Below are 12,536 nucleotides of genomic sequence, written 5' to 3' on the forward strand. Positions count from 1 at the left end.
ACTATACAAAACAAGAACAGTAATTTAATTACGCTTTTTCAAAACACCCTGTCCAGATATTCATAAAGGGTAAAAATCATACTGTTTCTGTATGGAGCTTACCTCTTTCTTCTTTGTATTCAATAAGAAAGTCAAATAAAATGTAGAAAGGTAAAAATTCAGACTTGCATCACAGGTTCACTCTTCAGAGGTTTAGTGGCATGAAGCTATTCAGATAAAACTCATGAAGATGGAGTAAAATCATAATAACGTGATATAAGCCTGCTCATATGGGATGAGATGTCTACTTCTACGTTATGCATTTTTAAATGCTCTTCCTCCAGAGTGATATTTCTAAACAGAAAATTGCCTGTGATCTTCTGTTTCAGTCTAAAGTGATGACTTTTGGATAGTTAAAAGGTAAAAGTGCACCTGACAGTGCTAAAAATATATATATTTTACTTCAAATGAGCTCTACTCTCTTTTATTAAAGAAAAACATGTATGTGCCTCTGGACCTGACATCTTGTTTTGAATTTTTGTCTGAGGTTACAGAAGCTGACTGAGCTTTAGGGATTTTGTTTTTAAAGAAAATGTGTATCGATGGAAATAGTGACACAAAATTTGGTACAGTTAACATGCAATAAGAAAAACAAGAAAGAAACTTTTAAGGAAAATTTTAAGATGACTCTGTGGTATATCAGAGTAGCAAAAATATCAGACTAGCATTAATATTTTTTGTCCCCATTTCTATCCTAGTTTGCTAAATTTTGCATGTTATCCTCATCATTGCAGGTTTATTGCATTTAATTTACAAAATACTGGGACATAATTTAATAAAGAAACTAAAGATGAGTAGCATCTTTTTTTTTTTTTATTTTAGTGCTGTTCTAATCCCAGTATAACACTTCAAATTCCCGTGAAACATACTCTTCTTGAGACCCTGAAATCTTACATGAAGTAGTCCTTACCTGTTGTAAGACTTTTCCTGTGAATAAGTAAAGTTTGAGTCTGTGTAAATTATTGAAACAAAAAACTGAGTATCAGTACACTCATTCTTTCACTATATAGGACAAAAATAACCCCAAACTAACGAATTTCATAAAATGTGTTCTGTAGGGTAGATATGCCCATATACAAGCATTGAACAGAGAAAAACATAAGATGTCCATACAGGAATTACAGTTTCTTGTCAGGTATTAATGAAGTTATGATGATGCGTTGTAATACACGTTTCGGATGTTTAGAGAATCATCATAACATTTTGAGAGATCCTAGTAGGTCGGGTTCCTTCCTGAAGCAAACTTGGCTTTTGGCTGGATTCAGGGACTCTGAAGGTAGAAGCTGATTGTGCTTGCTGCCATAATTTTAACAACACTTTTACATTACCAAATTGTTTAAACACTCCTTAATTGGCGTTAAGAGTTATTTAGTAATTTTATTAATTCGGACACGCAGCCCTTATGAGAAGCTGATCCCACATTGTGGAGCTACTGTCTGACACGCTCCTGTCTGCTTTCTGCTGGATCTCACAAACTCCTGTCCCTTTCCAGGCTGGATTGATGTCACCTGGGATGCTGGTGGCTCTAACTCTTACCGTATGGGCGCAGAAGGAAAGTTTGACCTCAAGCTTGCACCAGGGTACGACCCTGATTCAGCGGCATCACCCAAACCTGTTTCATCCACTGTTTCAGGCACAACGCAGTCATGGAGCAGCCTGGTGAAAAACAACTGTCCAGACAAGACGACTGCTGCTGCAGGCTCCTCAAGTAGAAAAGGAAGCAGCAGTTCTGTGTGTAGCGTGGCCAGTAGCAGCGACATCAGCTTGGGTTCGACCAAAATGGAGCGGAGATCAGAAAGTGTAATGGAGCAAAATATAGTTTCAGGCACTGACGTCCATGAACCAATTGTTGTTCTGTCTTCCGCTGATAACGTGCCTCAGGCTGAAGTAGGGTCATCTTCCAGTGCAAGCACCAGCACCTTAACAGCGGACATGGGAAATGAAAATGCAGAAAGGAAGTTAGGTCCTGATAATTCAATACGTACTCCTGGGGAGTCCAGTGCTATATCCATGGGAATTGTTAGTGTCAGCTCTCCTGATGTTAGTTCTGTTTCTGAACTGACTAATAAAGAAGCAGCTTCCCAACGACCTCTAAGCTCTTCAGCGAGTAACAGACTTTCAGTCAGTTCCTTGTTGGCTGCTGGGGCACCAATGAGCTCCAGTGCAAGTGTTCCTAACTTATCATCTCGAGAAACTTCGAGCCTGGAGTCGTTTGTACGAAGAGTGGCAACCATAGCACGAACCAATGCCACAAACAACATGAATTTAAGCCGAAGTAGCAGTGATAACAATACTAACACTTTGGGAAGAAATGTCATGAGTACTGCAAGTAAGTAAAAGCTGTATTTATTTTTAGTTGAAACTTTTGTTAGTTCTTTGGTTTTCTTTAGACTTAAAGAAGTTTGGCTTTTGTTGGCCTAACAGAGCAATGCACTTAGAGCAGTCTTGCTTTTATGGGCACTTACAGGACTGGTGAATAGCTCACAGGGTTCATGGAAACTATAAAGTGTTACATGGCCCTGTGATGTCAGATTATACTGTGGTACCCATCAAATGGAAATGATTTGGATTTGAGGTTTATTATGTGCTTAGGAAGAAAGAGAGTATAGTTTAGATTGAGAGGATTGAAGACTAGCAACAGCAGCTAACGTGGGATACTCTTGCTCTCTGATCTGTTCTGTGCAGAATTTGCATGCTTACTTTCTGTCTGCCTGCTTCTGATATGGTTTTGTTTTCCTTGGGAAATGCATATTCTTCATACTGGAAATTCTCTGTCTGAGCTTTAGGAGGTAAGAGCAGAGTAGAAGGAAAAAGTAAACTGCAGTGTGGTGACCTTTTAACATTTCCCTGTACTCTAGCAGGCTGAATAACCCAGTTCTGTGTATGTTTTCCAATGACATCATTAAGCTTTAGATTTAGCAAGTCATTTAGGCATGCTAATTTTATGGAAGTTTGTAGTTAACATTGTTTTAAGTGGTATTATGTACATGCTTCAACCTTTGCGTGTTCTTGGATTATGTGTGGGATCAAGGTATTAGCAGGTAAGCTGTAAACCTGCTTGTTGTGAGTTCACTCTTCCGAATTTTCAGAACACTCCCATCTGAGATGTTGCACAACCAGCTTTGTGTGTTAGGTATGTAGTTCAGTGTTTTGGAGCTCAGTGCTTCGTGAGGTAGACAAGTTAGAAAAAGTAAAATTACCGTAACCAGAAGGAAACAGCCAGTTTTTCTGTTAAGCTTTTATGCTTTTCTAAGACTTCTGTGCTTTCTTACTTGAAGATGTGTTGTTCGATTTTTGCAGTTTTTAAAATGATCCTAGTGGGTATTTTCTTTTTTGATGGGGATATATTTTTTTAATGTAAATAAAATACCAAACAGAAGATTTCCAGTAATCGATCCCTTTAGACAAATACTCAGTGCCTCTAGTTCTGAGGTAGTTTTGTGTTGGGGAGAGGGAGAGTCTTTGAAGAATATAGGACACTTTACCAGCGTATTTGCCATATTTCAAGCATGTTTGAAATCATACAGCATTAAAATTGGAAATAAATTAAAAATTTGTATTTGTTGTGTTTAAATTTATCCCATATGTGGGAATTCTAATTTTATACAAAAAGAAACGGTGAGAATTTGTGTCCCAAAAAGAGATTAGATTCTAAATTTGAGCGATCACACCAAAATTATAGCAGTACATTGTAAAAACCTTTGATTAAAACAACAAAAAATAAGCAAAAAGCAAACAAACGAAAAACGATCTGTCTGAAATCATGAGTAGTGATTTAAACATTGAAAACACTAGTATTTGTCAGGATTTATATGGTGTCTAGGCTAGCCAACTTCTGTTTGTTCTTGAGATCTGAGCAAACGAAATACTTACACTTAATGGCTTTTTCTGTGTCTCTTTAATATAAGAGCAAAGAGTTTACTGTTATTGAAGTGGGTGGAAGATATGTATATTGAGCAAGTGATTATTAAATTCTTAAACAACAAAGAAAATCCCTTTGGATTGGAAATATTCCACACTTTCTTTTTTATAAAGATGGGCATATGGCATACTAACTAATAAATTGCACTCTCTTCTTTCCTGCACAGAAAAAAAAAATCAAGTACTATACCTGACTAGAACTCCTTTGCTGATTTTAGTCTGCATTTTTGTATTTCTATTTATATATTTAAGTTCCTAGCGGGGGGAAAAAACAAAACCAAAATGACAACAACAACATCTGACAGACAAATACAAAACCAGAACAGTAGCATCTATTTTTCTCAAAAAGCTATCAAATCCACTTAGGGGAACAGTTCTGTTTTGTATTGTGTCCTCCTGCAAGGGTAGTAATACTTGCAGACATCAGTAGTCTGACATTCAGACTTTTATTTTATTTTTATATTATTTTTAAAAAACAATCCATCATGTTATAGAAGCTGTAATAATGAAAATGTTTACTTTTAAAACTGTAAAACTCATTTGATAAATTTTAGAAAAAGTAGATTGAAAAATATAATGATTAAATTTAAGTAGAGATGACCCCTCAAATTTTCATATGCAAACATGTGATTAACCATCTGTGTTTGAAGATAAGGTTGTGAGAAAATGTTCATAACATTGGGGTGTAAATGTGTAATTAATTGTATATAGGCTTAATTTGTACAATTTCAGGTAGGTACAGGACCTGAAATTCTTTCCATTGAGTTTACAGTGAATTTGGTTTTGTTTCAGTCGTTAACTAGAATACATTTTGTGTTCTATTTGAATGTGCGGTAAGGTAACCTCTCAGTTGTCACTAGCTTATTCTGAAAATTACTTCATATAAATCATTCACCATAAGTTACTAAATTTTGTTTTTCACAGTACTGCCAGTACTGGTCTTGTCACACATCATGAATATATGCACTACTAGTTATGTGAAAGATAGCAAGTAAGAGGTGCTTTAAGAACTTTAAGGAAAATGCAGAAAAGGTTTCAAAATTGTCTTATGTTCTGTTTTCAATTTGTTTATATATGGTTTTGTTGTTTTCCTTGTATAATTTTAATTATATTGATGTTAGAGCTTAAACTAAATTTTAAGCTTAAAAACAGCCACAGTATTGGAGTAACAGATATCAGAAATACTTTTCAGATGTTGAAATGAAGTAATTTCAAATTTACAGTGGGGATTTGGGGATTTATTTAATAATTTTATTTGTTTTAAATGTACACAAGGGAATATGCTCAGGTGTGGGCATCTGCATTGTAGTGTGCACTTTTGCACTGGGAATCCCTTCCCCTTTAGTCTGTAAATCTTTATTGTAAAATAACACATCAGATAATTTTTCAACCCGAAATATATTTTTCAACACAGGACTCGTGCATGTAAATTGTGCTCTTCAAGTCATCAAATCATTTATTTTATCTTACCATATCTTTATCTATAGCTTCTCCTCTTATGGGTGCCCAAAGTTTTCCTAATCTGACTACAACTGGTACCACATCAACAGTGACCATGTCTACATCCAGTGTTACTAGCAGCAGCAATGTAGCTACAGCAACTACAGTTTTATCTGTTGGTCAGTCGCTTAGTAATACTCTAACTACTAGCCTAACATCAACATCTAGTGAGAGCGATACAGGTCAGGAGGCAGAATATTCTTTATATGGTAAGTTTCATTTTTAAATGAACATAAGCAGACTTCCCATTAATGATTTTTCCTTTTTTCCTTTTTGTTGTTATTATTTTTTTTTCATATAGTAGTTTATTTACTGATAAGTATTTGAAAATTGAACTATTTATATGTTTCTAGTTCTGTAAAGTAGTACTCAAGTAAAATAATGTTAAAAAAGTAATTTTTCCTTATGTTTTCAGGTCTTTGTAGTTCAGCAATTTCTATCCCACATGATGATTATTTATGGCATAGTTTATTTGGGCACTTGATCTTTTCCTTAATCAAATAATTTTATTATTTAATGTAGTTTACATATGAGCCTCTACTTAAAATCCACGTTTAACACTACATGCTCAGTCTGAGGTACCTTGTAGTACTCTTTGATTGAAAACCACCAACCGTTAGACACGCTATACACTTAAAATTCTATGTGAGGTTCCAGGTATCTCAAGACCATAGTAGTTGTAACAAGTTGGAAAGAACACAAAGTAAATTGACATGAAGAATAGAATTTTGGGGTCTGAGGAACAAAATGCAAAGTTATGTGGGCACTATATGCTAGATACAGACATAAGGATGGAAGTTATTTGGGAGCTGTGAATGCTGTGAAAGATTGTAGTTAACTAGGCTGAGTGATAATGTCTAGGAATTAAGTTGATGAAATGAAGTCAAGAAAAAACAGGGCTAGATATGGGAAAATACTTCCTAATGTGAAGCGTACTGGATTGAGAGAGAGTCTTGAAAGAAGAAATACTTGAATTGTTTAAAAAAAATTGATTGGATGTGCTCTATTTTGTTGTTTATAAAGTCTTCTAAAATTGTTTGGAAATTATCTGGGCATTGGAATTGAGCCACTTGTAGATATCTTAATCAACCAACTCCATGTGCCATGTCCATTTATTATTTTAAGTGCCACTTGATATTTTGATTGGGTGACAAGTCTTTAAATTATAAACAGCTGAACAAATTGTTTTGTGAGTTACCCTAGAGTTTCTGCTGGGGCCTTGACAACAATTCAAAGGGTGTTTAAACAGTTTCTATGTGTATAGAAAAAATGTAAAATTTCAAAGATTCATCTCTATCATAGTCCATCTTGGATTATTGTGAACTTCTCTCTTTTTTGTTTGTTTGTTTGTTTTTGTTTTTTGGGGGGGTAAGGGGTGGGGATTATGTCTTAGTACTACGTGGGTGAAATTGAACTTCATAACTGGCTTCACCTTTTCGTTACAGAAATTCATTAGCAACTAAATATTTTAAAGGTGTTGCTCTTAAATATTTATTTTAAATGTCCCTTACCTTGCAATTCGAAGTGTAAGCTATGCATTTGTAGCAAAAATTACATCACTAACCTTCTTTTTAAAACAGTTAAACATAGAATCAGACAATATTAATTTGTGTACCCATTTTTGCATTCTTTCAAAACTTAACATAAGTGTAATCATAACATGTTTGACAAATGAAGAACTGATCACTTGCTGGTCAATCTTAATTACGCAATATTATGTGCTACTTTTATTAGATATACTATATCAGTGCTATTTTTAGTTCTCTTTCTTGTTTGTGGTAGTTGTTTTTTCACTGTTCTCAATGCTTGTGTTTTAATTTTCAAAATTTGGCTTTGAAAGAGATTCATGTCTTTTCTTCCATATGTAAATATATAAATATGTGTATATATATGTATTATAGATTTTCTTGATAGCTGCCGAGCTAGTACTCTGTTGGCAGAGTTGGATGATGATGAGGATCTACCAGAACCAGATGAAGAAGATGATGAAAATGAAGATGATAACCAAGAAGATCAAGAATATGAGGAAGTTATGGTACAGTATAGCTATTTGACTTATTATCTATGCTAACAGATGCATTAAAATTCACTTTTTTTTTTGGCCCTATGGATTCTTAACTAGATGACCTTTAAGGTCCCTTCCAACCCAGACCATTGTATGTTTCTAATTAAAACAAATGTATTTAGATTTAGGACTACTAGTTTGGAGAAGAGCTTCAGGAGGCGCTTCTTTACTGTACAGGTGATGGATCAGTGGAATAGGTTGTGCAGAGAGGTAGCCAAGTCTCCCTCCTTAGAGTTTTTCGAAAGTGTGTGGATGAACGTGGTCCTGGGAAGCTTGCTTTAGGTGTCCGTGCTTGAGCAGGAGGTTGGACCCCATGACCTCCAGAGGTTTCTTCCAGCCTTAGCCAATCTGTGACTGTAATTCTGAGTATCTGTCAGTTAAGACTTCAAACGATATGCCAAAGTTAAAATCATGTTACACTTCTCTGGGACTGCAAGAAGAACATACCTTTTAGAGGATTATCATTCATTGTGCCTTTTCCCCATTCTAACATATATTTTGAGTATTAACAAAGCTGTTTTCTTATCTGTTCAAATTGGTGCCATAAAATTGCAAGGCCTCACCAGATAAGGCACTGCCCATTTAGCTCTCCTTTCTTGTCCAAATTTGACTAATTGTGCCGCCTTCAATATTTCTACCAGAGAAAAAGGTTTTTGAACATCAGCGTGCCCTGAGACCTTATAGGCCAGAACTGACATCTTAAAAGCAACCTGGAAACAAGCTGACAGACAGAAATGATGGCTCTCCATGTCACCAGCTGATGAAGTGGTGTAACTTTGTGGGCAGGCTGCTAAATTTTTTAGTGATGCAGTGCTCTGGGATGTGTTTAACTGTAGGCCGGTAGTAATTTACATATGCCAGTGGAATATCTGGAAGGGAAAGACAAACAGAAAAAAAGTAAGTTAGTCCCATGGGTCTTGCCTATGCTACCGTGAATACTGGCTCTTCATTTGGTTCTTCTGTGGTATGATGAATGGCTGGTCTTCTACCACCACTGAAGTGATCAAAATGAGTGTTGCAAGGCCTAAGAGGAAAAATAGAAGACTTCACAAATGTCAGTTTAATATTTATTACATAAGTGTAAACATTATTTTATGGAATTGTAGAAACTTCCTCTTGTTGTTAATATGCTCAAAGTTTAGGCATGTTAACCAAACATTAAACTTTTGAACCTACTGTGATTATGCTTTCAGTAGAAACTCAACTGCACCGCTAAATATTTCACTTTCTGCACAAAGATACAAGGTCAAGAATAGACAGAATTATTTAACTATTTATACTATTTTACTGCAGTGCAATTAGTAACCACAGTTTGTAGGTTGCTGACCACTTTTCAGAAATGGTTAAAAGGACTTGCTATTGTTTTTCATGGGAAGAAGTAGATTACACAACAAGAATCAGATCTGCAAAAGAAAATTTTCCTTCCTTGGGTTCCAGTACTGTTCCCTCTCATACACTATATAATTCTTCCTCAATGAGGAGCTGAACAGATTAAAGGCCTGTTTTGGAGAAGTCATAACCAATTAATACTTGCAAAGGCTTGTTAATTTCTTCCCACACTAATAATTCCAGTACTTCGGTATGTAATTTCATGTCTGGATTAAATAAATGTATGTACGTTATATATCAATATAGGTATATACTTCCAAAAAAAGTTAATTGTTTCAGAAATGTTACTGCATTTATTTTGACTCCACTGATTTATTTGAATCTTTGATATTCCAAATTTTGTAGAATGCACAAAGTATCTACACCAAGTTTGCTGGTCTGCACTACTATGCATTTCCCTATGCCGTTTTGGTGCTTCAAGGAAATTTTCCTTCTTTCCAGAAATTGTAAAGATACTTGTTCTAAGTTTAGCCCACTAATGCTGGTTTCTCTTTATTGACAGTTTTGCTTAATTCTTTTGATTCCTGCTTGACCAATTAAATGGAACTAACACTGTTAAGTACTAGCTTGGTTATCTTTTATGTTGACTTTAGTTTGTTACTGCTGTATTCCATAATGAACATATAATTTTTTGATGAAATGATTCTTTGTTACAGAACGTAAAATAAAAATACACACACACCCCTTTTTTTTTTTAAGGAAGAAGAGGAGTATGAAACCAAAGGAGGACGTAGAAGAACGTGGGATGATGATTATGTATTGAAACGACAGTTTTCTGCTTTGGTTCCTGCTTTTGACCCAAGACCTGGTCGTACTAATGTTCAACAAACAACTGATCTAGAAATCCCTCCACCAGGTACGCTGCCAAGACTTATTTGTGACATTAGATCCGGAGACTTAACTGTTAAGGTCCTGTTGTGCCCCAGGGATCCCATCACTATTAACCAATACAACATGCTTGTGTGGCTTTTCTTTGTTTGAGTGAGAGTTTCATTTGCCTCTGCATGTCCAAGCACTATCGAGGGAGAAGTAAACTAAGTGCTGTATAAAACATCCGTTCTCGTGAATTTAACTCAGGTTGGCGATAGATCCCTTGCTATGTCTGGTTCCACCTACAGGGAATAATTTGTGTATTAAGCTGCCCAGAATAGCTTTGATCAGAAAGGACTTGTTGAAGCAATCCAAAACCATGGTGAGAGAAAAACTAATAGAGTAACTGAGCAGTCTGTATGACCAGCAGCATAGCACATGATCTTGTTCCTTAGTTCATTCTTGTTCAACTCTGTAGGTGTAATCAGTATTCACAAAAAAAAGGAATACATAGTTTAGGCTTACGTGGAAATGAACCATTGTTGATTTTGGTGAACTGAAAGGTGTAAATATAATAGGAAGCAAACAGATATGCTTTGCGTAAGCAAGGAAGAATCCATGTGCTGTGATAATATTAAAGAGAATGTAACCAAGACATAAGGATCAACATGGATTTCAAAAACTGCTGTTAGCTTTTCTCACGTAGAGAAGTCTTATAATTATAGGGCTTAGTTATAGCTCATAGTTTTAACTCAGCATAGTCTCACTGGTAGGTGTGCAGGAAATCTCTACGCTTCCTTATTGAACCACTTCATTAATGTTTAAGCCAACTTGTCAAGCTTTGTGTTTTGTATTAACATCTCAATTTTTCATCTGCAGGTACACCTCATTCAGAACTGTTGGAAGAGGTCGAGTGCATGCCTTCACCACGTTTAGCACTTACGTTGAAAGTTTCAGGTCTTGGAACAACTCGAGAAGTAGAACTGCCCCTAACAAACTTTCGATCTACCATCTTTTACTATGTACAGAAATTGTTACAGCTTTCCTGTAATGGCAACGTGAAATCTGACAAACTTAGACGTATTTGGGAGCCAACATACACGTAAGCTCACAAGTTTGTTATTCTGTAAAGAGAACACTGTGTGACTGGTTAGGAAACAGGTGTAAAACCATTTTAACCTTTTTTCCTCCTTTGCAGAAAATAATGCTAGAATTATTTTTTCTTGTATTTTTGTTAGAATGTTTGTATTGGTTTTAAAGCTACTACTTCAAAACATAAAAAGTCATAGCCTCTAAAGTTCAACTGTGGCTTGTTAATAATATTTCAAAAGTCAAGCAGTTGACCAAGACAGCAGAATATAGCCTGTTCAAGGATCTGCTTGGAAGAATCCCACGGGCATGCAGTCCTAGAGAGAGAAGAAGGGTCCCAGGAGAACTGGCTGATTTCTTCTGAACTCAAGAACACTCTGTCCCAGTGTGTGGCAGTTCAAGCAGAGGCAGTAAGAGACATGCATGGATGAAGAAACTCCCAACAGAATTCAAAACAAAAAGGAAGCATTCAAATGATGGAAGAAGTGTCAAGTGACTCGGGAGAAATATAGAGACATAGAGCATGTGTGTATGGGGTAAGGAAAGCCAAAGTTGATCTGAAGTTGAATCTGGTGAGGGGCATAAAGGGCAACAAGTTAGGAAACATTTAAAGAAACAGGACATACAAGTCCATGCGACTTGATGGACACGCACCCACAAATGCTGAAGGAGCAGGCTGCTTTTGAAAGGTCCTTGACTGTATTTGAAAGATTATGAGAGATTTCTGAGGGCCAGATGGAAGTAAATGTCACAACTATTCCCTGGACAGGCAAGGAAGTGAGGAACTACAGACTGGTCACCCTCTCCTTCATCTCTGGAAAGGTGATGGAGCAAACAGTGCTGGAAACCATTTTCAAACAATGAAGGACAAAAAGGTTTTAAGGATTTATGAAATGGAAATCATGCTTAACCAACCTGATAGCCTTCTACGATGAGATGACTAGCTCAGTGTATGAGGGGAGGGCAGAGAATGTTATTTTCTTTGGCTTTAGTAAGGTTTTTTGACAATTTCTCCCATAACATCCTCATGAACAAACTGATTGGACTAGACAGTGAGGTGGTCAGAAAACTACCTGAACTGCCAGGGTTGTGATCGTCGGCATGAAGTCCAGTCAGAGATCGGTCATTAATGGTGTACCCCAGAGGTCACTGCTTGGTTCAGTTCATTAATGAACTGTATGATGGGACGGAGCAAACCCTCAGCCAGCTCCTAGATGACAAACTGGGAGGAGTCAGTGATATATATGACAGTTGTGCTGCGATTCTAACGGACCTCTGGGGAGACAGGAACCTCAGGAAGTTCCGCAAAGGGAAAAGTCCAGCAGCTGGGGAAGAATAACTGCGTGCATTGGTACAAGACGGAAAGCAGCTTGACAGAAGAGGCCCTGAGGGTCTTGGTAGACATCAAATTGAATGCTGCAACTGTGCGTAGCTGGCTCACAAAGAAGGTCAGCAGCATCCTGGGCTTCATTAGGAAGAGCACTGCCAGCAGTATGAAGGAAGTGATCTTTCCCCTCTACTCGGCACTGGTGAGAGGCACTTGGAGTGCTGTGGCCAGTTCTGGACTCCCTAGTGCAAGAGACTTGGGACCTGGAGCAAGGCTAGGAAAGAGCAGCTAGGATGATTAAAGCGCCTGTAGCACTTGTCATGAAAAGAGTCTGAGAGATCTGGGACTGCCTGGAGGAAGAAAGGCTTGTGGGATCTTGTCAATATGTGTGGAGAC

The 12,536-nt window shown here is 36.8% G+C and overlaps 1 protein-coding gene across 12 annotated transcripts in view; it reads left to right on the forward strand.

The window, feature by feature from the left end:
* HECTD1 (HECT domain E3 ubiquitin protein ligase 1) overlaps nt 1-12,536 on the forward strand; it is a 64,207-nt gene that overhangs the window by 39,611 nt on the left and 12,060 nt on the right. For 5 of the 12 annotated variants that reach the window (XM_035552072.2, XM_035552076.2, XM_035552071.2 and 2 more), the window contains exons 25-29: nt 1,673-2,368; nt 5,448-5,669; nt 7,362-7,495; nt 9,614-9,770; nt 10,604-10,826. In XM_035552072.2, the coding sequence (XP_035407965.1) occupies nt 1,673-2,368; nt 5,448-5,669; nt 7,362-7,495; nt 9,614-9,770; nt 10,604-10,826 (1,432 nt within the window). Of the gene's footprint in view, nt 1-1,531; nt 2,369-5,447; nt 5,670-7,361; nt 7,496-9,613; nt 9,771-10,603; nt 10,827-12,536 lie in introns of all 12 variants that reach the window. The other 7 variants (XM_035552069.2, XM_035552068.2, XM_035552074.2 and 4 more) reach the window with 3 other exon arrangements.

This window comes from Cygnus atratus, chromosome 5 (assembly GCF_013377495.2).
Source record: "Cygnus atratus isolate AKBS03 ecotype Queensland, Australia chromosome 5, CAtr_DNAZoo_HiC_assembly, whole genome shotgun sequence".
Classification (NCBI taxonomy): domain Eukaryota; kingdom Metazoa; phylum Chordata; class Aves; order Anseriformes; family Anatidae; genus Cygnus; species Cygnus atratus.